The sequence below is a fragment of the Dermacentor silvarum genome, chromosome 4 (genome assembly GCF_013339745.2).
Source record: "Dermacentor silvarum isolate Dsil-2018 chromosome 4, BIME_Dsil_1.4, whole genome shotgun sequence".
Lineage (NCBI taxonomy): Eukaryota > Metazoa > Arthropoda > Arachnida > Ixodida > Ixodidae > Dermacentor > Dermacentor silvarum.
Genome location: NC_051157.2, coordinates 9,029,147 through 9,051,707, shown reverse-complemented (window position 1 = coordinate 9,051,707; position 22,561 = coordinate 9,029,147). Strand labels below are relative to the sequence as shown.

The 22,561-nt window shown below is 48.7% G+C and overlaps 1 protein-coding gene across 1 annotated transcript in view; it reads right to left on the bottom strand.

The window, feature by feature from the left end:
- The window catches only part of LOC119448097 (FRAS1-related extracellular matrix protein 2-like), a 219,057-nt gene extending 196,815 nt beyond the window's left edge, over positions 1 to 22,242 (bottom strand). The window contains 1 exon segment of the mRNA XM_049665130.1: positions 17,230 to 22,242. Coding sequence (XP_049521087.1) covers positions 17,230 to 22,171 — 4,942 coding nt within the window. The 5' untranslated portion in view covers positions 22,172 to 22,242.
- Between the last annotated feature and the right edge of the window lie 319 nt (positions 22,243 to 22,561).

Here is a 22,561-nt window from a genome sequence, read left to right as displayed (position 1 = left end):
GGCGGAGGGCCCCAGCTGCTGTGTACACGCAACGCGCTTTTTTGCAGCCATTTCGGGGCAGCAGCCGCACGCGCTGCGCCGAAAGATTTTTCGCGGTAAACAGCTCGGCCGGCGAGCCACAATGCACGCGTCCGCGAGAGCAGTGCGCTCGCGTGCGCGCGCTGCTGTCGAAGCCGTTCAGCGGTCAGTGACGTGTGCAGTGTGCGACTGCCGAGGCTAGCTCGCGTGTTGAGAAAAAAACAATGCCCCCCACTAAATAAAATTACTTGCATCTACGTCGACACTCACATACCTGCCAACTCTCCCGATTTTTAGTAAAATTTAAGAATTTGTGCTCGGTCTACGACTTTGCTAATGCTGCGTCATGGTTTTCTAAAAATAAATTGTCTGTGATAAAGTTTTAAAGGTGTCGTGAGATGAGGCGGCGCGAGATTGCAAAAAAAAAAAAAAGTCGTGCAAGAAATTGTGATGGTACTAGTCAGTCCTAAATCACTTCTTAACCCATAATTCGTGCTCATGCACCAAAAGGGTGCGACCCTGACGCGCCGGAAGTAATAGGCATTTACCCATAATCCGGTCACTCTAGTAATGTATGTATAGTAATGCTGCGGGTTTTTCATATAGAAAAGTCGTGCTAAGTGTGCGTGTTCGGTCCGTATGTCGAGACGAAGTGACGATATCATGGACTACGCGCTATAAAGAATGCATAATAGAAAGGCCACATGCACGGTGCGCTTAGTAGAAGTGGTTGCTCCTCAACGCGACCTTCCTGATCGAAAATGGCTAGTATTGCTTTTGCCTGATTATTTAGCAGTACTCCGTGTGTTCAGGGACTACACAGGGTGGAATACGAGTGCTTCCGACGCCTTCGAGTGCGAAGAAAAATAGCCGACAAATGACTCTGTGGGTGTGGCCGTAACGCCGGTTCTGTGACACCATTCATTCGCAGCATGTCGCGCTTTCCGATGACGCCTTTTCTTGCCATATGCAATAAGAACAGGAATCATAGTGCACGAGATGGAACGCTAGTTGGCAAGCACAAGCGAGACAGAGCTCCATGTACCTTGCTTTTGAGAAGAACTGCATCATGCCTTTCATTTCAGCCTTGCCGTTGATCCCCTGTTAGTGACTTTCCCCTTGTATATCAGAACCTTCAACAGCGCTGGCCTGGAAAGCCAGCCGCATGGGAATGGGACATTTGGCTTCTGAACACAAAGTAGCAAGTTCAATAACTTAGCTTGGCAGCCTCATTTCGGTAATGTTGAATACAAAGACACTCAAAGGAAAACCTTAATTGCCATCCAAAACAACGAATGCTGGTCAGACGAGAATAAAGACAGCATAATGTCGACGGCCGCGCAACGACTACACGACGGCTCACACGTCGAGGACACGAGATTGAATCCTTGGTGCGGTTAACCAAATCTTTCATTTTTTATTTTATTCGGCAAGCAGGCATACTGACAGCAGCGACAAAGGACACCAAAGCTGGATGAAGTGAACTTTAATAGTAATCACGATTAAAGTAGATATAATTTCTGGAGAAACACCTGTACCTGTAGGGTCACCTGTGCGCATGCCTCTCAAGCCGCATGGCTTTATTTGTTGTTTCGACATAACTATAAAATGGCTGGTGGTTTCTCCCCTCCAAAATGGTTGGTAGTCAGTGCTAGTCATGTGTGCGTTTTTTTCCTCGACCCATCACACTGCTTCAATATACCTTCAATGTAAAACAACTCGCCTACATTAAGTTATTGCTACCATACAACTGCGTTTACAGGAACTTGCAATTTTCCAAAGCATCGTTGCTACAATCATCTACTTATTCGTCGCATCACATTACAGCATGACGTTGCATTACATTCGAGGCACTGTACAACCGCTCTCGCATGCACTCCCGCGACCATTCGTTGCAACTGCGACTGGTTCCTTGCTACGAAGCAACTTTACCGGGTCACTCGTGATAGGGCGTCAAGTTCATAAGGGCTTATCCTTTTCTTACCGGCCCGGTGGAGAGTGCCTGGCGCAGCTTTTGCAGTTGCGACGAGACTATAGAACTTGGATGATGTTGCCGTCTCTTTGACAACTACATTCGTGCATTCTCTGCATACCGCCCTCCATTGGAGAACAGGCCACTCACAGAGCATCAGGTGTTGAACCTCGGCGTTAAACAAGCGGAGGCATGTTGCGGCGCTTAGACTGAACGGTATACTGTGCGGTCACATTTGAATACGCAGTGAACGCCGTATTTTGTGAGTATGCATAATTTTCTGGCACTTACCAGTCCCTTGTTCTTAAAATTTTTCTTTCTGATATCCCAGTGTAATACGCTAGCACACGACGCGCAACCTAATTACCCTGCCTGCCGTTACTCCCCTGGACTATGTCAAACGATACCGCAACACAGATGTGAAGAAGGAGACACGAAGAGGTTTCTCATTCGAGTCGCTCTCAAGACCTGCTCGCTCAAGACCTGCTCGAGATCTGCTCGCTCTGAAGAAGAGTGAGACGTTGAAAGCTTGGCGCAGGCGCTTTTGCACACGCGGTTATAAAAAATTACCTACCGCGGTAGGACGGTCTGAGGGATATTCCTGGCCGTCATTTGCGGAGCGATGCGACGGCGGAGGTCCCCAGGGAACCGCGAGCACATCATCGTCCTGCTCTCTCTCCTCGAAGGCTGTCGCGGAGAAAGAGAGAAAGCCGAGAGGAGAGAGGCGGCAAGACAGCGGTCGACGTTCTTCTCGAGCGCGCGCCAGCCGCTCGGTCTTTTTTGTCGCGGAGAACAAAGCGGAGCGCGCAGTAATGGAGCGCGCGCACTCAGTGGGCACTTGACACGGCTGCTTAGTCCGGACGGCGCGTGGAATGCACCAAGTGGGGCACTGCGCCCAGAGCAAAGAGCGCGGGCGTTCAGTTCTCGCGGGAACCACTCGGTTCCTCAGGGTCGGGAGCGGGCGGGCTTTTTCTCTCGTGGTCCCTCACTTGCTGCCTCTGCCGCTGATTGGGACTTCTGATTATTCCATTCAGTTAAGCGAACGCGAATGTTTGTTACGTTGCTTTTCGCGATGAGTGAAAAGAGAACGCTCAAGCCGATGTTGCGATGCCAGCGACAGACTGTCTAATCTCTCCCGAATTTCACCTACGCCGATACGACCACACAAAGGCCGGAAATTCAATTCCGGGCATTAAAAAACACCGTGGAGACTGGTTGATTTGAAGCTACATGGCAACCTGACTGAAAGCGCCAAAGAAGATAAAAGAGAAATCAAAATGTTTGTATAAGCGGGAAGTGTTGCAATCACGATGTTCACCGTTCGTAGCCTGACGGTGACTCGCTCAATGTTTTCTTTCGTTAATGTATTGCGAAATACGAGACGAGCAGAGCACCATGCTGACCTAGCCTCAGGCTACGTCTTATACGCTACCTACACAATATAGCATGTATATGTTATCTTGCACGGGGGTGTTGTGTTTTCTTCGCGTTCTGTTTTTGCCACCGTATACACATGCCAAAGGTTCTGCCGCTCAAGTATTTTCCCTTTGCTTCTCACGTAATGTGTTTCGCGAGCCTCATCTAGCGAGCGTTGTAATGCAATCGAGCACCAGGGTACGAAGAGAATGGAGGAAGACGAGAAATGAGAATATAATAAAAGTTTTCGAAACTCTCGTCTGGCACACACACTCCAGCAGCCGCTTTCCCTCTGTGAACCACAACTCGCTGCTGCACCGGGTCCCGGGAAGAAGCTATGAGGATCTGCGCCGCATCGCCCGTGGAACAGGAGACGGCAGCGCTGCGCGCACGCTCGCACAAACACACCACCGCAACGCCGGCACAGGGCAGAACTCCGGAGCCGATCCAAAGCGAAGCGTCCTAAGTGGAGACAGGATAAATTCACCCAACATGGGGAGCGGGTCAGGTCAACTCGTATTTCACTTGGGGATCACCGAATCGTCCAACATGGCGGTGTGCTCACTGTGCTATACCGACCCATTCTGGCCAGCGCCACCAGAGCTTTCTCTCCCGGTTTACTCGCGTCGTCATGCCCGCTACCGCCCGACGTGTTTGCCTTTATTTTGATATATTTTTGTTATTACCGCCCTCCATAGTGTCTTTTCTAGACTTTGTTGATCCTTCCCGCTCAACCGGGACTCTTTTTTTTATTCGGCAGACGCGCTCCGCTCTTATCGCGCGCCTTTTTGGTGTCCGCTGCTGCGCTGTCTACTCCGGACTACGCAGCTTTGCCGATGCACCACGGTAGATTGGCTCGTGTCAACATGGAAGTCGGCATTAAATGAGAGAGAGAAAAAAAGGAGGGAGGGGAGGATTAAACTGCTTGCTCAGTTTTCTCGGCAGTAACTGAATCGTCGCCGACGGCAAGACCTGTGCGATGCGGCGGGTTCCCAAGCGGCGACCACATTCATTCAGGTTCCCAAGCGGCGACCACCTTTCTTGCCCCTAACCTGCTCCCGTATGGACTGGACGCCACGTCCGCGCTTAGGGCGAGGAACGCTTGTTTGCACGTGCTTTGCTTCAGTGGCACGTCTGTTAACCTTCTGCAATTCTAGAAAGCTGTCTGAAAACTTGCCATAGGAAGGAGGAGGAGAAGGAGGAAAGAAGAGAGGCGGAGGCCGGGATGTTAACCAAGAGATCGCCCGGTTGGCTGTCCTACGCTGGGGAAAGGGGAATGGAAAGAGAGGAAGGGAAGACGCAGTGAATTCGCACACGCACGCGGAGTGCAACGTAGGGAAAGTTGCAAATGCAGTATACACATGGTAAGGATTTCTTAAAACGGGCCAATAGAAATATTTCAACCTGCAGCAGTCGTAGAACTTTCTACAAAAAAAAATTGCTGAGGCTTAGCTCAACTAACGCTGGATATGCAAAGCGAAAGCGCGTTTTTTTTTTCGTCCAAAGCCTGCCTTTGCCTGCGGTTGTGGTCCCGCTACTGGCGTTTTGCGAGCCCAACGGCTTTCTCTTCCTCAGTCTCCAACGCTAGCTTCGCGCGCTTGGCATTCCGGACCCTCTCCAGTGAAGCAGCTCGCCGGGCGATATCCGCGGGGTGGTCAGACGCCGCTTGCCGACGACGGCTCAAAGCCTCCCGCTCCCGCGCAACGCTCAGAGAACGCCTCGCTCTCATCGATGGCCAAGCTCGCACTGACTTCTTTTGTTTTGTAGGCGAGCGTGGTCAGGCGGTGACCCAGCTGCGGAGAGCGCATGCGGAAAGCCGGCGGCGGCGGCGGAGCTCGGCGCGGCGAGTCACGTGATGCGTTGCCAAGGCTACGGCGCAGCTGCGGTCAAATGAAGGTCAAATTGCTGGCGACGGCGAAACTCGGCTCGACTAGGTTACTAAAGCTTTCACTTTAAAATACTACAGCGAATTCTGGTACTGCTGTCATTCAGCTACCATGACATTGATGGGTAATAGATGGAGTTGTCTAATCTTCGTGCTTGTCACTTCAAACGTTCTTGTGACGTCATTTATTAGCTTTAGCTTTCTAAATTTTCATACACTCGCAGTTTTCTAAGCACAGCAAGACAATTAGTCACTGCGCAGATGCGCATTCATTGTTGATTATTGCATTTATAGCATAGTATGTTGTTGAATATGATAAAATTGCAGAGTAACCTAGGCGTCAGAAGGAATGAGTTGAGGCAAATCAATGTGCTGTCATTCCCATGCTATCTGAACAGCCGTACACTTGCCGCTCCCGTAGACGACAGCGCCAGAGTCCCTCCAGTAATTATTGCAGAAAACTCTGTGGCAGCAGCCATCGATGGGACGACAAGGACAAGGAAGGTCACTTCCACGTCACTTCCCTATCAACACGTTTACTTAGTCAACTGAACAAAATAGTAACGCATACAGAACGCAGCGAACATAGACAAAATTAAACAGCGTGCTTTTTTTTTTTGTAGACCATATCCAATTTTTAAAAATCGGCTCTGTCAGATTGGAGTGCTTGATTGGAGTAATTGGAGTGCTTAAGCTGGATTACTCGAAGCGGCGGACATTACTCGGACAAGAAATCGAAATTTATAATATACAAAATAAAAAAATCACTAATTCTTAATTAGTTATACTTTACGGCACGTACTGCAATTTACGAATTCTAGCCGGTGAGTTTATTAGGCATATCCAAGCGGAACGAATTCTAAGAATCGCACGGGTTTCGAGATATGCGCCGATAAAGTTGCGGTAAACGTTCCCCTTACTTAAAAAAAAAAACTAACCTCTGTTTTATGCATTGAAGTGGAAAATTTACTGGAACAACCATGTATTTCGTCACACACTTTGCGAATGAATATCTCGAAACCGATGTCATGCTAAAAGTTCGTTCCAAATGGCTACGCCTGTGAACTCACCGTCTGCAATTCGTAAATTGTGCCGTAAGGTAACAAAACAAAAAGGTAATTAGTGATTTTTTAATTATTTGGCTATGCATTTTGATTTCTTGCGCAATTAATGTCCGCCACTTTGAGTAATCCAGGTAAATGACTAGCATTCTGCTATCTGCCACATGTGACTTTCTATATGTACAAATAAATGTACGTATGGAAAAATTCCGTATGGAAAAAGACAAAAAAAGCACCCGGTATAAAACTAAGTCAGAGTCACTGACGGTCTAGTCATTCGGTAAAAAAAAAAAAAAAAAAATTCTGAGGCTACGAGTCGAAACCACGATCTAATTCTGAGGCGCGTCGTAGCGAGGGCTCCTAATTAATTTGAGCCACCTGGTGTTCTTTCACGCGCATCTAAATCAAAGTACACGAACACCTTTACACTTATCACAGGTTTTATATTATGAGTGATCTGCTTATTGTGGGATTGCGTTCACCGGACTTGCTATTGCAACGTTGAACTCCTTATAAGCATTCCTTATAAGCAATTTCAACTTCAACTTCAACCTATCTTGGCGGGGATGGAATTCATCCATCGTATGCATCATAACGGGATGAGACAAAGAAGTCGGACTTGAAGCAAAGTTTACAGAGTTAATTCTGTTCTTTGTTTCATTTAAGGCTTGCCTCTTCTCGTCGAGACCTTTGTGTTACTGTCTTTGTATTGTAGAATGTTTCTCCGCTCGACACTCCACCTGGATGGATGGCAGGCCTTCCTTTCTGCTTGTGAATATAGCTGCTGCAATTCAGGGGCACTTCACGGCTGCTGCTGAACGAAAACATTGCATCCAGGCGCTCTCAGCATCTACTAAGACGCACTGGAGTGAAGTCATGCTTAGGTATCAGGCTTAGGTATCTAACTACTCATCCTAGGTATCACCGAGGGCGCCGTTATTGAAATACGCTGTATTCTTCGGTGAAGAAGTGGCAATATTAACCTTGGTGAGAAAGCCATATACGAGTCGAAGCATTTTTAAAAATATAGGGGTATAGTCAGTCTTAGTCGATACCTTTTATCGACGCGCTGACCCGGGTCGGAGCAATGCGAACGAGAGTGCCGCAGGCCACACCTACGCATCGCCTTCACTCTCTACCTAACATACACGCAACCTCGCATAATCATTCAGCCATGTTTACAAATCTCGTGCACTGCACCGCACGCACAAGCTGAAACGACATTACTTTCGTTTAAGTGGCTGTCGGCGCTGCTTTATGAGCAAAATTAGTCAGTTTCAATTTTATTTTTCTTCATCGTCAAGTGCACGTGTATAAACTGCGAGCTCTCAGCGTGCGCTCACAGCATATTCCTCGTGCCCCGCCGTAGGTTGTAGTCGACGCATAGCGCGTCGCAATCATAGTGTACGAATAGAAAGAGAGCAGCGGCCAACAACGATACGCGAATTGGGTACCGGCTTGTGGCGAGAAAGTGGACGGGGAAACGAACGAGCCCGCATATCGGGCCTCGCCCATTTCGCAACGGGTGGCGGTAAGTGCGTGCCGGAATTAAAGGGCCGAACGGAAGGCGAGTTATTTGTCGGCAAACACGCCCGGACGTTGTTCGGCGCGAAAAAGCAGGAACGCCCGGCTGCCGAAATCCAAAGCAGAGAACGTGTGAGAAACGGCCGCTGACAAGCGGCGAGGTTTTTCTGGAGCCACCGGCGAGAACTTGCAACACACTTCCAACTAGGTAGCGACGGCTTCCTATGAGCTAAGCGTAAGCTCTCGTCTCGTCGCCCAATTGCTTTTTCTTCGGTTCCGTCTTCGTAGGAAATATATAACCACGGCAGCTCGGAAAGCGCATATCTCTCTGTCGTGAATGGCAGAAGCTGTGCGTTACCTGTCACCGTTTGTGAGCAGCAGATGGAGTCACCTGGCCTGCTCGCATTCATCCCGCACGCACCAAGTTTCGCGTAACATATTTCGAAACACGCTGTCATATACCGAGCTTGCTCCCCCGCTGGGACAAACGTTTCCCACCTATTGTCGAGCAATGACTTACGTTTTTTTTTTTTTTCTGTAGACAAAGGTTTTATTGTACAAGAGGTTAGAATCAACAGAGTGCATTTCAGTTTACATTAGAGCGAATTCTATTGCAACACGATTGATGAAATATAGCTGTGGACAGAAAAAAAAAAAAAAGACGCGGAACAGGCGAGGGCGGAGCGAGAGGTCATGGTTGACAGAACAAAAAAAAAAAAAAAAGAAAAGAAAAAGACAAAATTCTAGTATATTATTCTTAACTGTGCGACATGTCACATTTAGCTTTAACATTTGTAAGAGGCGAGAACGACGGAGGAAGTCAGAAATATACTTTTCTATATATGGTGCATTGTTATTGTCCACGGTAGTATCGCCAACATCTGCAGCAGCGCATTTAAAGTCGAAGGACTCGCTTACATATTTATATTGGTTCTTTGCATCACGTGATCTGAAGAAATGCTCTTCCTCGTAATAATATGAGTATCGTCTGCCTGCGCTCGATCCGTAATCAACTCTGTTGTCTTTCGATCTTTTAAAGATTGGCCTGTAATTTTCCTTCCGTTACACTTTGTTACTTTACTTTCAAGCTTTCTGTTAGTCTCCAAGTTTGAAGCCCGTAGGCTGGCTGAATAAAGATATATACTTTCCGTTTTAGTGCATCGGTATATGTGCAAAATATCATAATCATTATCGCCGTCGTCATCACCAGCCTACTTATGTGCCTTGCAGGATTAAGGCCTCTCCCCCAGCGATCTCCAATTACCCCGGTCTTGCCCCAGCTGATGCCAAGTTATGCTTGCAAATTCCCTAATTTCGTCACACCACCTAATTCCCTGCCATCCTCGGCCGCGCTTTCTTTGGCACCCATTGTCCTACGCATTACATATGGCCTGCCCAGCTCCATTTCTTTTTGTTTTTTAATGTCAACTAGAATATTGGCCACACCAGTTTGCTCTGTAATCCACACCGCTGTTCACGTGTCTCTTAACGTTACGCCTTTACTTGTTGCGTGTAGGGAAGAGTGCATCCTCGTGCAGGGAACTCGGGACGGTCATTAAGATGTTACCGTACTGCCTTGGTGCCAACAAAATCCCCGCGCGGAAAATAATACAAGAACATCATGTTACAACTATAGCGGCACCTATAGACTCCGACCGCATGCACTCACCAGAAATATGATCTAGAGGCGTCGAAAAAAAAAATAAAGCTTTTGCGGAAAGAATTTCCGCGAGACAAGAAACACGAGCCGCCAAAAAATTTCGTCGACGGTTGTCTCATGGTCGACGGTGCACAGCCCAAAACAAATGCATCAAAGCGATGCTTCAAGTCCACGGGTAAAGTCTAGGAGCAAAACATAATGGCGAGAGAAGCGTCCAAAATATGATAAAGAAAGCCGACGAAAAGACGAGTCAGAAATCAGGAAAAAAAAAAAAAAGAAGAAGAAACAGAAAGCAGCCGCTTCCATATTCCCGCTCGCTGCTTTAAACCATTTATCAGGGCTTTTTTGGAGTCCGACTCGTTATGAGAGGAAAAACGTCAGCGAAGAAAAGGAAAAAAGGAGAGAGAAGAAGAAGAAGAAGAGAAGAAGAAAAGAGAAACGCGAGCAAAATATTGTAGCAAGAACCGAAAGCGGGCTTCGTGCAGGCACTCCAGCCCTGCGCATCCGTCACTGCCTTGTCGCGGCGTCATTCGAGCTCCGCATCTGGCCCCGAGACAAAGGCCGCCTCTCGAGACGCGGAGCTGCAGGGAATGCTAAGACCGGAGGCACACGCCATGTGCCGAGTTATTTAACCAGGCCTGCCGCGATACTCTGTCCTTCGAAATCCAACCGCTGCATGTGACCTGCCAGATGGCCTTTTATTTCTTTTCTTGAGCGAAGTCGACGACTCATTGACTAACGTTTCCCGCACTGGCCCCATTATTTCCGTCCTACAAGCTACACTGCATCATTCGGCAAAGTCTCGCTGTTACCAAATTTGAAACGACCACGTGTCCTATTTATTCGTTTCCGTGCCCTTGCCTTAAGCAGTTCATTCACATTCACCATTCATTGTGAGCAGCAAATTGCGTAAAATAAGTTAACATGAAGTAACTAGATTGCACTTCGGCGTCTGTCACCAAATTTTGGCATGCGTAGATGCGCTCTGGAAGTCTCCGTTTTGTGTTATATCGGCACTGGAACTAAATTTCTGGACCGTATTCGTTGTCCTGTCCTCGCTTACCAAAGAGGACTGCAGAAAATCTCCTTGCTTAAGCTTGCCCTCAACATGGATGGTCTTTGCACATCTAATTTCCTTTGGAGCCTGCAAGCTTGGTTATACGAGTGTAAGAATGGTCGCATGTCAGCGGAAGTTATCATTCTAAACTCCCACCATTACCAGCGATATTCATGTTCTCTCTATCCATGACATCTTTACCGAAAAAATTTTTTCCCATTGCCAGGCTGGCTCTTTCGTCTTAAATGCACCTCTCGCACACTTTGAACCTAACCGGCTAATACCGACCTCATTTCCATTTTCGGCAAATCCCGCAGAGCTGGCATCTGCCACTGCTCTGACGACGGCATGAAAGACAACGAGGTGGAAGTTGCTACCGTCTCGGAAGACGCCAAGGTAACTCGTCTTCCAAAGCGGGTAGTTATCCTACGTCACCAGACGTCGTCGCAAAGGAAGTGCCAATACGGTTTCTGTACTTTACTTCGTCATTCATGGTGAAATGAATGCCCTGAAAGCACAGCAATACAGGCAGTGTTGCGCTGTACGAGTAACTGCAAATAAATTCGTGACTATTAGCATAAGCTGGACTTATTGGCTCACCGGTCACAGAATTAAGTTAGTTCGTTTATTTTATGTTAAAATAATTTTTTCTCTCACTCTCTTATGTGATTTCATGCTTGAGGTCAGTTAGCAAGCCCACTGGCGCGTAGGTTATTTCGCACTCTTTTTAGAACACACAAGCACACGAAAAAAATATATGTATGGTAGAATTCATTATTGATAATTATACAAATATATATAAAAATTTGTGTGTGTGTGTGTGTGATATGAATATTATATAACAATGTATAACATTACAAAAATAATTTCTCCGATATTTTGTGATCCTGGTGTGCTTCAGCTGGAGCACCATAACCTATGGACACGCCAATTACTATGGCGTCAACGACGAAGACTGCGCTTTCTTCACCAACCATACATCAGCAAGCCGCGGGTTCGGATTCGCGTGCGCTGCGCTTGCAAGTTCTGAGCAGTGCACGGCTGAGCGCGATCACGTCTGCAGTAGTGGCTGCAGCTTCTGCAGCACCGTCGAAACAAGAGGAGGTTGCCACGCGTCGAGACTGGTTCCCTGCGAGCGCGCCGCCGTCCTCCTCGAAAGTCACAAAAAACTCGCACGCGTTCGACAATCTCCCCGAAGTAGCAAAGCGGCGTGCGCAGTAGGCACGGCGCTGGGGACTCGATGGCTGATATCTTTCACATTCCGTTCCACGTCGCCGCTCGCACGGCACGTGCCGGTCGGACGCCAGCGCAGGCCGATATATCGCGACGCGTGCAACGCAGGACGCAATGGCGGCGAGGCCTGCTGGTTGAGGGACTCGTAAACCAAACAGGACGAAACCCCTGGGCAGTTAAATGCGTCTCGCGCTCACGTTGTGAGGTCCGCGCGCGCGACGTCGTCGGCGCTTTCGCGTCGCTCAGCTGCTGTGTGCACGCATAGTACGGCTGCACGCACAACGCACGCGACTGTGAACTGCTCTATCTTCGGTGGCGATCGCGCGCTGCTACAACCGGGAGCCACCGCGCTCCGCTCAGACTTAATCTTCCATCGAGTGCAACAGAGAGCGAAAAAGAAGAGAGGCGGGAGTGGAGAAAGAAAGACAGGAAAAGTAGTTATGCTCCGCAAATGCCGCCGGTGGTAGGAAACAACAAGTTCGCTGTCGAGACACGTAGACGAAGCGCGAAAGAAAAAAAAAAAAAAAAAAAGAAAAACGAAAACAAAAAAACGATGAAGAAGCTGCGCGAACTGAACGACGGAGGCAAGTCGGACGAGGTCGTTGTCACGACGGTGACTAATGTTACTGTGGGCGAATCTGGACCTGAGCACAGCGACATTGATTTATGTTTTCTGTCTCGATAGCGTCAGGGGCGGCAAGAGGAACGCAGTAAACGACGTGCATTTTCTGCGCACGCGTGCGGTCTAGACATAAAACGCATTATGGTGATGCTGCAAAGGACATCATCGCGAATGGCTTTGCGATGTCTCAGGGAACAAACAATAGCCTGTGTTTGTGCTGAGCACACAAGTAGAGCCGATTCTCCACCGTGTGTGTTTAACACAAATTTATTAATTACGGTGCAAGAAAGAACCATTTCCAACAGCATCACACACATATAAATGACAATGCTAGCACTGAAAGGTTTATGACAACAAGTGATGTGCTGCAAACATTATCTAGCCATATATAGTAGGAGCATACTCTGGTCTTAACAGCATATAGGTTATGAGCGTCATCGAAATCATTTTTTCAAGCAGGCCTAAAACTTTATGGCGGAATCATTAACGAGTAACCGCGCTGAGCAATAAAAAAAATAAGAATAAAGATCGAAAGAGAAATATTTATCGAAGAAATCAAGCTATTGCAAGTTTACAGCATGCAGCTCAGAGCGCACAGAACGAGATCAGCCTACATCACACGAAGAGAGAGAGAGAGAGGAAACATTTATTTCAACCGTCGAGATCGCTGTTCTTGAGGAGAGAAATGATAAAAAACAGAGTCCGGCCCGTGAAAGCGCTCTCTTGTGTACTAATTTGCACCAATGAAGATGGGAGGAAAACAAAAGAACTGATGAATGATGACGAAGAGGAAGTTAAGCTATACACAGCGAGCACGAGTGGAATCTTTTTAAATGATTTCGCTGACTTGCTCGCATCGTTGTCACCAAGTGGTCCGGTCCTAATGGTTCTTCCTGATTTCTTCTTTATATCAGGAGTAGACTTAAACGCCTTTTATATCCAAATTTTGATGAGACATCCCTACATACCGCTGACGATTTTCGACATCTAAAATTTCCGTGGAACAGTAGCACGTGCCTTTCACAAGAATGCGAGATGACATTATCGAGCTTCCGTTGGAGAGTTCCCCGCCTAAATTTTTACCTTCATAGATCTGGTTTATCCATGACTAACATCTGCTCTTTTTGTAATGAACCAGAAACTATTCACCATTTCTTTCTTTCTTGCCGCCGGTTCTCCTCCCTCCGCCGAATGTTCCTCATATTTCCGACTGGTAATCGGGGTTTAGCACTTACAACGCCAAACATTTTGTCCTTTGGTGCCTGTAAATTAGGCACAAGCCATGGGTCGATGATTACTGCTCTGCACAAGTTCATTGAAGAGTCCAGAAGATTACGCTGCTAAGGTACCGACAGTGGGGCACTTTATCCCCCCCCCCCCCCCCCCAAGTTTATGTATAAACCATCTCAATATTCGTGTTCTCATTTAGTTGCCTAATGATTCGTTTTGAACGTTTGCCTTTACCCCTTTGGGTATTTTGTTGGTCGTACTTTGCAATCAATCCGGTGTGGGCCAATCCCCCTCGTGGGTACGAGCCATGTATGGAGACAACAACAACGACAGCCAGGCTAGTTTGGTGATTCGATACAGCACCACCGGCGCTCTGGCAGGGCTGCGACGGACACCGGTGGCGGTGGACAACATCGCCAACCGAAGCGGCTATCGGAATGAGCCCATAACAGCTTACGCTGTAAAAATAATACCACTAGTGTTAAGGAACATAATTTGCTGATGTGCATACCTGCCCATCGTGAGCTTCTTGTGTTGCTAGCACCATCCACAACGCACGCAGCTTAACGAAACCGTTGAGAAAGAACTGAAAGAAGCTCCCCTTCTGTAGCGGCTTATATGGTTCGCTAATATGAGCGAAAAATTCATGGCCATGGCAAGCTCTCCAGTGGACGAGATACGGGCAGCAGAGAACCCCAATCAGCAATATATAGCGCAGTCCTTGCAGTGACTACGAAGCGAATGAACGGCAATCTTCGTGCAGCAGGTAGGCGAGATTTACTTTAGCTGTGTATATTGTCAACACATTTTCGTGGACATAAAGTTTCAATGAATTGTATCAGGTGAATCGATTTAATGTCAATGCGCTTATATTGTCAGCTGGCTCTTTTCTTTTATGCCAAAATATACGATTGAAAGATACAAAAAGCATGGGATACGCCTTTCATTGGCAAAGCCGAGCGCAGTTTTGTGGCATGCATTTTGTCTGCCTCGTAGTTGTAGTGTCAAGCTATAGGCTCAGCACCACACACTCCCAGAGTAATGCCTAACAATGATTCCACAGTAACGGACCAGTGTTCGTAGTTTAGGGATGGGACCTACTAGTGTATGTAGACGCTTCGAGAATCGCAGAAGACTCATATGTATGCGTCATATAGTTTGAGGCAGGAAAATGGGTTATCTTGCGGCGCTTGTACTTATGGAGTACCCCAACTGTTCGGGTTCCTTCAAGGGCTGACTAAGAAGCCTTACCAGCGATGACAGTGTGGGGTGGAAGCCACTGAAATAAGATGTCATATCTTTTGTTGGGAGTTTGATGGTGGTCCTCTCTTATATCATATATACGAACTATGCATGAGTCGTGTCATATAGGAGAGACATGGAAATTCGGAAAGGCTGCCCATGCAGTCCCAAATATGAGCCACTTGTGGGGCTACTCTTGCAGAAAATACTTTACAGCAGTATTTTAGGCAGTGAGCTCTGCTGCGGTTGATGTTGTCCTACGTAAAATTTCCTTGTAACCGCGCTGCTACTGTAAGAATGACAACAGCACCCGTGGAGCTGGCGGACGAAACCGCCCCATTAGAATAGATGTGCAGCTGTTCTCGATGCGTAATATTCAATAAGAGCAGTCATCTGCTTTTGATTCGTTCTTGAGTGATTTATTTTTTTCGTAACGCCTGGAATAGGGAATCGCACTCGAGGTATTTGAAGGAACGACACTCGAGATCAAGACCCTGTTACGGCTGTTGAGCCTCATTTATGGCAGACTGGATGCATGGTGATAACTTTGTACAAAACCCACGTTTTATATAGTTTTTTAGACAGTGCGTCGTTTATATATAAAAATATAAAAGAACAGGACGGTGAGTAGTTTTGGTCGTTTATCCATTTTTGAAGAGTCAGAAAATGCTGGCGCGACGACATCTACCCAGTACGAAAGTAGGAGCGTGTTGCATAAGCAAACGTGCGCGCGCACACACACACGCATACAACGCGCGCGCTCGAACGGACACATACAGGCGAAGACATACACGTACACTTGCGAACCAGAGGCAGCGCTTCGAAAACAAAATGAAAAGAAGAAAAGAAAAAAAATCGAGAAAGAAGAAAAAGAAAAGAAAGAAAAACACATCTCACTCATTTTGGCACGGTCATAAAAAAATTTGTTTAGTGTTATCAGAAACATTCAATGTTTGTTCGTCACTTATCTAACCGGTTAACGAAAGACAAAAAGAAATGAACAAGTATCGACAGTGGCAGCGATGAAGCAGCCTTATCGCCAGCCGGGCAGAGGTGCTCGCGCAGAATCTTTCGGTGCTCCGGATGATGAATCGATCGGTTTCGACCTGATGTGCTCAGGCGCGCTTTTTTTTTTCTTTTTATTATTAGCTTTACAAGCAGCAATTGATGGCACAGCTTTACTTACTTACAGTGCCATCGTGTCATTGAAGTCTGATATGATTTGTTTGGCACAAAAATACGACTGATGGTCAGACATATGCAGGTTAAAGCCCGGTTAAAGCTTCCGGAAATACTTAAGCCAATATCATTCTTGGTAATTGTCCTCTGCGCTTCTGTTATTTGATTATAAAGGATTTTAGTGTACAGCTCAATGGCATGACATTTGTTCTGCCTGAGTGAAAGTCTAAATTCCAAAGTCGAGTTATGTAGTATACCGAGTTTTTTTATTTTTTATCGATGAGATTAAAAATATCGGTTGTGGCATAAAACTGAGCTCGAACAATTAAGCTGGATTACCTGCAAAGGTGGACGGCATGACAAATCGCAGTGTTCAGTTGCCGCAATGACAAGTTTTCTAATTAGGACACATCTTAAATTGCGAAATAGGGAAGTCGGTCACTGGTGAATTCATATCTGCTTAGAAATAATCTGACGCTCAGCCTACGTTCTGAGCCTACGTTCTGAGATATTCGTCTCTAAAATTTTCTACATATACGTATACATAGGCATTTTAATTAATAGCTCCCCCAAAACCTCCTTCGCGCAGTTCAGGACGCAACAAACTACAACGCTTATGCATATTAGCAGATTAATTTAAGGACGATTTTCTCAAAAACTGCTGCTCGTCTCTAAACTTCTGTTCAATGAATAGTACTTTGTTTTACCTGAATTCGTTAGTGCAACAGCATTACTGCATTATGTACCCTAAAGTTAATAATTGAAATTTTGTTTCTGATTGTTTCCCAATTATCAACCTGAACACTGCGATTTGTCATGCAAATAATGCCCGCCCCTTCAAGCTATCCCCGAGGAGGTGGAACAGCGGTATCTGCGATAGGCAATGAAAGATATAATAAAAAACGTGGTATATTGATTTTTGAGGAAAAAAATACAAGCGTTATAAATTTTTACTAGTCAGCGTTGTTTCAGTAACTGAACATGTTGTTTCAATATTGTTCAATAGATGCAATATATTAACTAATGAAAGGATACATTAAAGCGCTTACTTTCGGAAGTTTTCAAGTTCGGTGCAGTACACAAAGGCATGTGCCACGCGTCAGAATACCACAGAGGCAGCACGACCTCACCTTGCGTGAATTCCACGACGCTTCGGTTGCCGACGGCGCGATTGACAAGGATTCCGTGGCTAGGGAACAGGGTCACCACGTACTTTAGCCTGGCATCCACACTGTCGCTGTCAGATGCGCGCAGCACGTCACTGCTAAAGCGAAACCCAAGCCGGCGTGATCCGTCCAAGTACGAGAGCGCGAAGGCTCCCCGGTTCACCGCCATCTGGGGAGCGCTGTTGTCCACCGCGACCACGTGGACGGGGAACAGCTGCGGCTCGCGCGTCGGGTGCTGCACGTTCGGGTGGACGTAGAAGTCACGGTGGACGCCGTCGCTGACCACGAAAGTGAAGTTGTCGCGCGTTGTGTCGCTGCCGTCGTGAGAGTAGGACAACCTGTTGTCGCCCAGGTCGGCCATGGTGAACGAGGCGGTCTCGCGAGACCTGTCAATGATGAGGCGGCCATGCAGCGGCCTGTGGATGACGCGGAAGTGGACATTCTTGTCAGGAGTGTCCATGTCGTCGGCCTTGAGCTCGAACGGCGTGATGAGGCGCTCGGAGCCTTCGCGGAGCCTCAGGGGCGAAATGAAAACCACGGGCTTTTTGTTGTCCACGTCGGTGATGGCGATTCGGAAGGTACGGAACACCGAGTTACGCCCGTCACTCACTTCAAATTCGAAGCTGTCGAGCTTGCTTTCGTCCTTGCTGGTGTGAACGTAGCTGATCTTGTTCCCCGCCAAGTCTAGCTGGGTGAAAGATCTGATGATCACTCCCGGAGCGTCCGAGCTCTCGAGGTGACCTTTTGCGGGTGACTGGGTTATGGTGAACCGAAGCCGTTCGTCGTTGCTGTTCAAATCCGTCGTGCTCAGTGCGGCCGTGGTGAGTGTCACCTTGCCCCCCTCGGGGAGTCTTACTCCTCTATTCACCACTTCCGGATAAATAACGTCGATGCTCTCGATGGTCACCCAGAAGTACTGGTCGATAAGCGAGTTCGTACCGTCTGTGACGTCAAGTCTAATAAGATCGCGGACTCCGGGCGCTCCGGTGTGCGCGTACACTACGAGACCATTGTCAATATCTTGCTGAGTAAAGTTAGAAGCTAGGGTTAAATTCCGCGAAGGCTGATACGTGGTGGAATTCAAGAGCTGGAGCTGCCCGTGTCTCGGTATGTCTCTTATAATGTATGTCAAGCTCGAATCATCAGAGTCGATGTCCTCTGCTCTCAGGACGCGGTTTGTGATGGCTTTCTTTTCTTCCAGTCCAACCTCCAAGCCATCATTGACAGCGAGCCGAGGTGTCTCGTCATCTACCGGCATTACGACAACAGAGATTTGCTTTCGACTTTCGTGTTGTCCATCGCTGACAGATAGCTCGAATGAGTCTGCCGTCGTCTCGCTGTCATCATGACGGTAGACCACAAAGGACGGCGCTGAGACGTCGTCGCTGTCGAATGTTTCTAGCTGCATCGTTCGTGTCGACAGTATCTTCCCGTGCAGAGGCGCTTTCGTGACCCGGAATGTCAGCTTGTCACTGGGCTTGTCCATGTCCGCTGCTTGCGTCACGACGTCCTCTAACGACGCATCAGAACCTTCCGACACAAGTATCTCGTCTACCGTTATTTCTGGCTCCTCGTCGTTCTTTGGCGTTATCTGCACGTGAAACTTGTGCTTAGGACTAGAGTTCACGCCATCGGAGCAAACAAAGGTAAAGTTGTCCTCCAGCGGTTCAAATCCTCGATGTATGCTTTGAACGTAGTTTATCCAACCCGATATCACTTCGGCCATTGCGAATGCCGACACAGGCACGCCCACCTGCACACGCTCAGAGCCCGGCGATGGTGACGCGTTCTCAACGTACCCGTGGCTGGGCTGCACGTCGATGCTGCAGAGGATGTCTTCGTCGTTCGTGTCCACGTCGGTAGCCGAGAGGTGCACGCGCGTGATCGTGGCCTTGCCGCCTTCGGGAACGGCGAGAGACGGTCCGACTAGAATGCGTGGTGGCATCGAATCCACAGGTTCGACTTTCACGTGAACAAGAACATCATCCAGTCTCCTTGTTCCGGAATCATCAGTAATGCTGAGCTGAAAAATGTCACTCGAACCGCTTACACCAGTCTCGGTGCCACTGTGAACGTAGAAGACTCTTCTCTTCAGCAAATCTTGCAGAGAGAATCGATTTGCTTTTATCCCGCTGTTAAAAATACTGCCCTGCCTGGGAGCATGTGTTAGAACAAATTCATAACTACCTTTAGGGTCATTGATGTTTTGTATACTGAAGGACTGACTCTCCAACAAAGCCTTCCCACCCTCTTTAGCAGTCAAAAGAACGTTAACGGTTCCGGGCCTTTTTGGAACACGCGACTCCTCCGAATGCGGTTTAATATTTACCTTAACCGTTACCGGAACTCGGTGTATTCCATCACGAACTTCCAATTCAAACTTGTCCATTTTTCTTCCAGAACTACCCCTGTTTTCATACGCTAACTGACCACTCGCAATGTCTGAGCGTCTGAATAAATCATTTTCATCTAAGACATCTCCTGCCAATCGAAGTGCTCCGTAGGCAGGAACCTTAATGAGAACGAAGGTTAGCTCTTCGCTCGGCGTATCCGTGTCAATCGCGTCGAGGTCCTCCAGGGTGATGTCCACCGAACTTTTTTCCACAACATTTATGCCGCGATTATGCACCGCGGGTGGTTTGTTGTCAACGGGCTGCAAGAGAATGGTGAAAATCTGGCCGGGGAGCACGTTACCGCCGTTGTCGCACACCTCGAAGTCAAAGTTTATTATCCTAGGCACAATCCCCAGCTCCGCCGAAGGGGGCTGGTAGCCGATTTGATGGTGGTTGACTTCCGCCTGCGTAAACTCTGTGACTTCTGTGTCCGGCTCGTCCATGCGTACCACCGTGCCAGCGCTCATCGGGTTACTAGCGTCCGTGTCGAAAGGCGGCTTCGTAATACGATACCGGAGCTCTTTTTCTTTCGTGTCTAGATCGCGGTAACGCAACTCCTTCTTCGTGATCGCCGTCAGCTGGAACTCCTCTACGAGGAGATGAAGCGTGGCGTCTGGGTGCTTCTCCGGTGGCAAATCGTCAACAGGAAGAATCTTTACCAAGAACTCGTTTATTCCGGATTCATTTGGCGGCTCGTTTTCGTCAGAGAGGCGGAAGAAGACACGGTCTGTGATTGCTTCGGACACGTGGCCTCCCGAATGGCGGTAGTAGAGGTTTCCTTCGAGCAAATCTACCTGCCCCCACTTAGTCACCTCAGCTTCGTACAAGCCGTCCTTGAAAAGCCAATGGAAAGAATCGGGTGGCTTGTCGTGCTTCTTCATCAGCAATGTGCCGTGTTCTGGAAACGGGGGCAGCAGCTCGAAGAGAATACCGAAATCATGGCTGTCGACGTCAGTGGCGCTTAGGTAGCGGGATAAAATCTGGACGTCTTCACCCTTGCGGACTGTGATGCCGGTGTTGATATCCAAGAGAGGCGGTTCATCGTCCACCGGGTAAATAGTGACGGGAAAAAGAAATTCGACATCGTGTCGTCCATCGCTCATCTTAAGCACGATGTTGTCTGTGCTTGTACTGCTTCCATCATGTCGATATGCGACGCGCCCTTCATCCAAGTCGGCCGTCGTAAACAGATCTGCTTCGTCACCATCCACCAGAATACTTCCGTGCCTCATTCCGTCAACGACAGTGAAGAAAACATCTTCGCGGTTATCTTGATCCGAGACAGTTAAGCTGTCACCAATATTCTTCAATTTTCCTTCAACAAGCGTGATTCCAGTGTTTTTAGTAACTAAAGGGGCCATTGTGTTTGTCGGCCTCACGACAATCGTGAGAGAGAATGGGTCCGAAGCCGCGCCTTCCTGATCGATCACTTCTACTTCCACTCGGAACACTCGCCTGTCATTTGATTGCGCAGGAGGAGGCACATAAGCGATTTTTAGTGCTTGAACGTCCTTTTGGAAAAACGAAGTTGTTGGCACACGACGGTCATCGGTTGTCACGAAATGCCCTTCTTCAGGACTGAGCACTGTTCTAAAGTTAAACAGCAAGGCGCCACTGTCGCTATCCGGGTCTTCCGCAGCAAGGACGGTAGGAGTCAACGGGGTCATTATGAACTGGCTGACGTCTAGGTGAAGCTCGGACGCGAAAGTCGGCTGGGGAACAGAGTTCTCAATCCCTTCCTCGATCTTTACGGGTAGGTGAAAACGCTCTTTTCTCGATGAATGACCTGATGAATCGGTGACCTCTACGAGGAACGGCACGTAGTCCCACTTAGATGACTGCGACCCACCGGTGTGACGGTACCGGACGTCGCCTTGCAGAAACGTCTCGCAACTTGCGAACTGTGTCGGGACGTCACCGATCAACTCACCGTAACGGGGAAACCGGGGAACCTCCGACAGCACACGCACCCTGCAAACACTTCCCGGTTCCACAGCACTGAAACTAAGCACATCTTCACTGATGGGCTGGCTTTCGCCACCCAACGATGGCACAGACAGCGAATTCACTTTCACTGCGATCTGATACGGCTCGGGCGATACCTGCACCGACAGCAGCAAGGGTACTATCAGCGTCTCGTTCTCGGCCTCGTACTTAACGAGCAGTCGCACCCTGTCCAGAAGCGGCGCGATCTTGGACCCAAAATGCGTGTAGGACACACTGCCGAAGCCAAATCCGCACGGAAAGGACGAGGGTTGCAGCCTTCCGGGCGCACTCCAGGACAGGACTGAAGCAGGCTCGCCATCCTCAGCCTCAACGACGTGCACGTGGCAGCGATCTCCCGGCGCGACCCGTATCCGCAGGTCCTCCGATGGGCTGAGGAACACCGAGCGGCCCAGGGCCACGGTCAGCGGCTGGTTCTTGACAACCACGTCGGCGGCCGCGAGGGGGCGGCCGGCGGCACTGGCGACCAGGGCCACGGCGATGAGCCAGCGGAGGAACCGCCGCTTCATGAGCGATGCGCTGCGTCCGCCGGCCAGAGGAGATCGCGGCGGGAGCAGCGCGGAGATGCTGCCGACTCGGCGGTAACTTTCATGTTTAGGTGGTCTCGCTGGGAGCGCCACCGGGCCGCGTTCTTCTCGCCCTCGGGTCCTCCCCCGTCGCCTCTCTCCGCCGGCGCGTCACCCGGGAGGGAAACGTCCCACGGCGGGTATCGCTCGACGCCCCCCTGTGCCGTTGGGGGGAGGGCAGTCACGCTACTACAAAAAGGAGCCTCGGCTCTCTTTCTCACTTTTCGCGCATTGAAAGGTGGAGCGAGACTGCGATTGTTTGGCCTTGGGGCAAGCCCGTCCCGTTGTGGCCGTTTCGGGGGACACGGCGGACACAACACGCGCCGTCCGCCT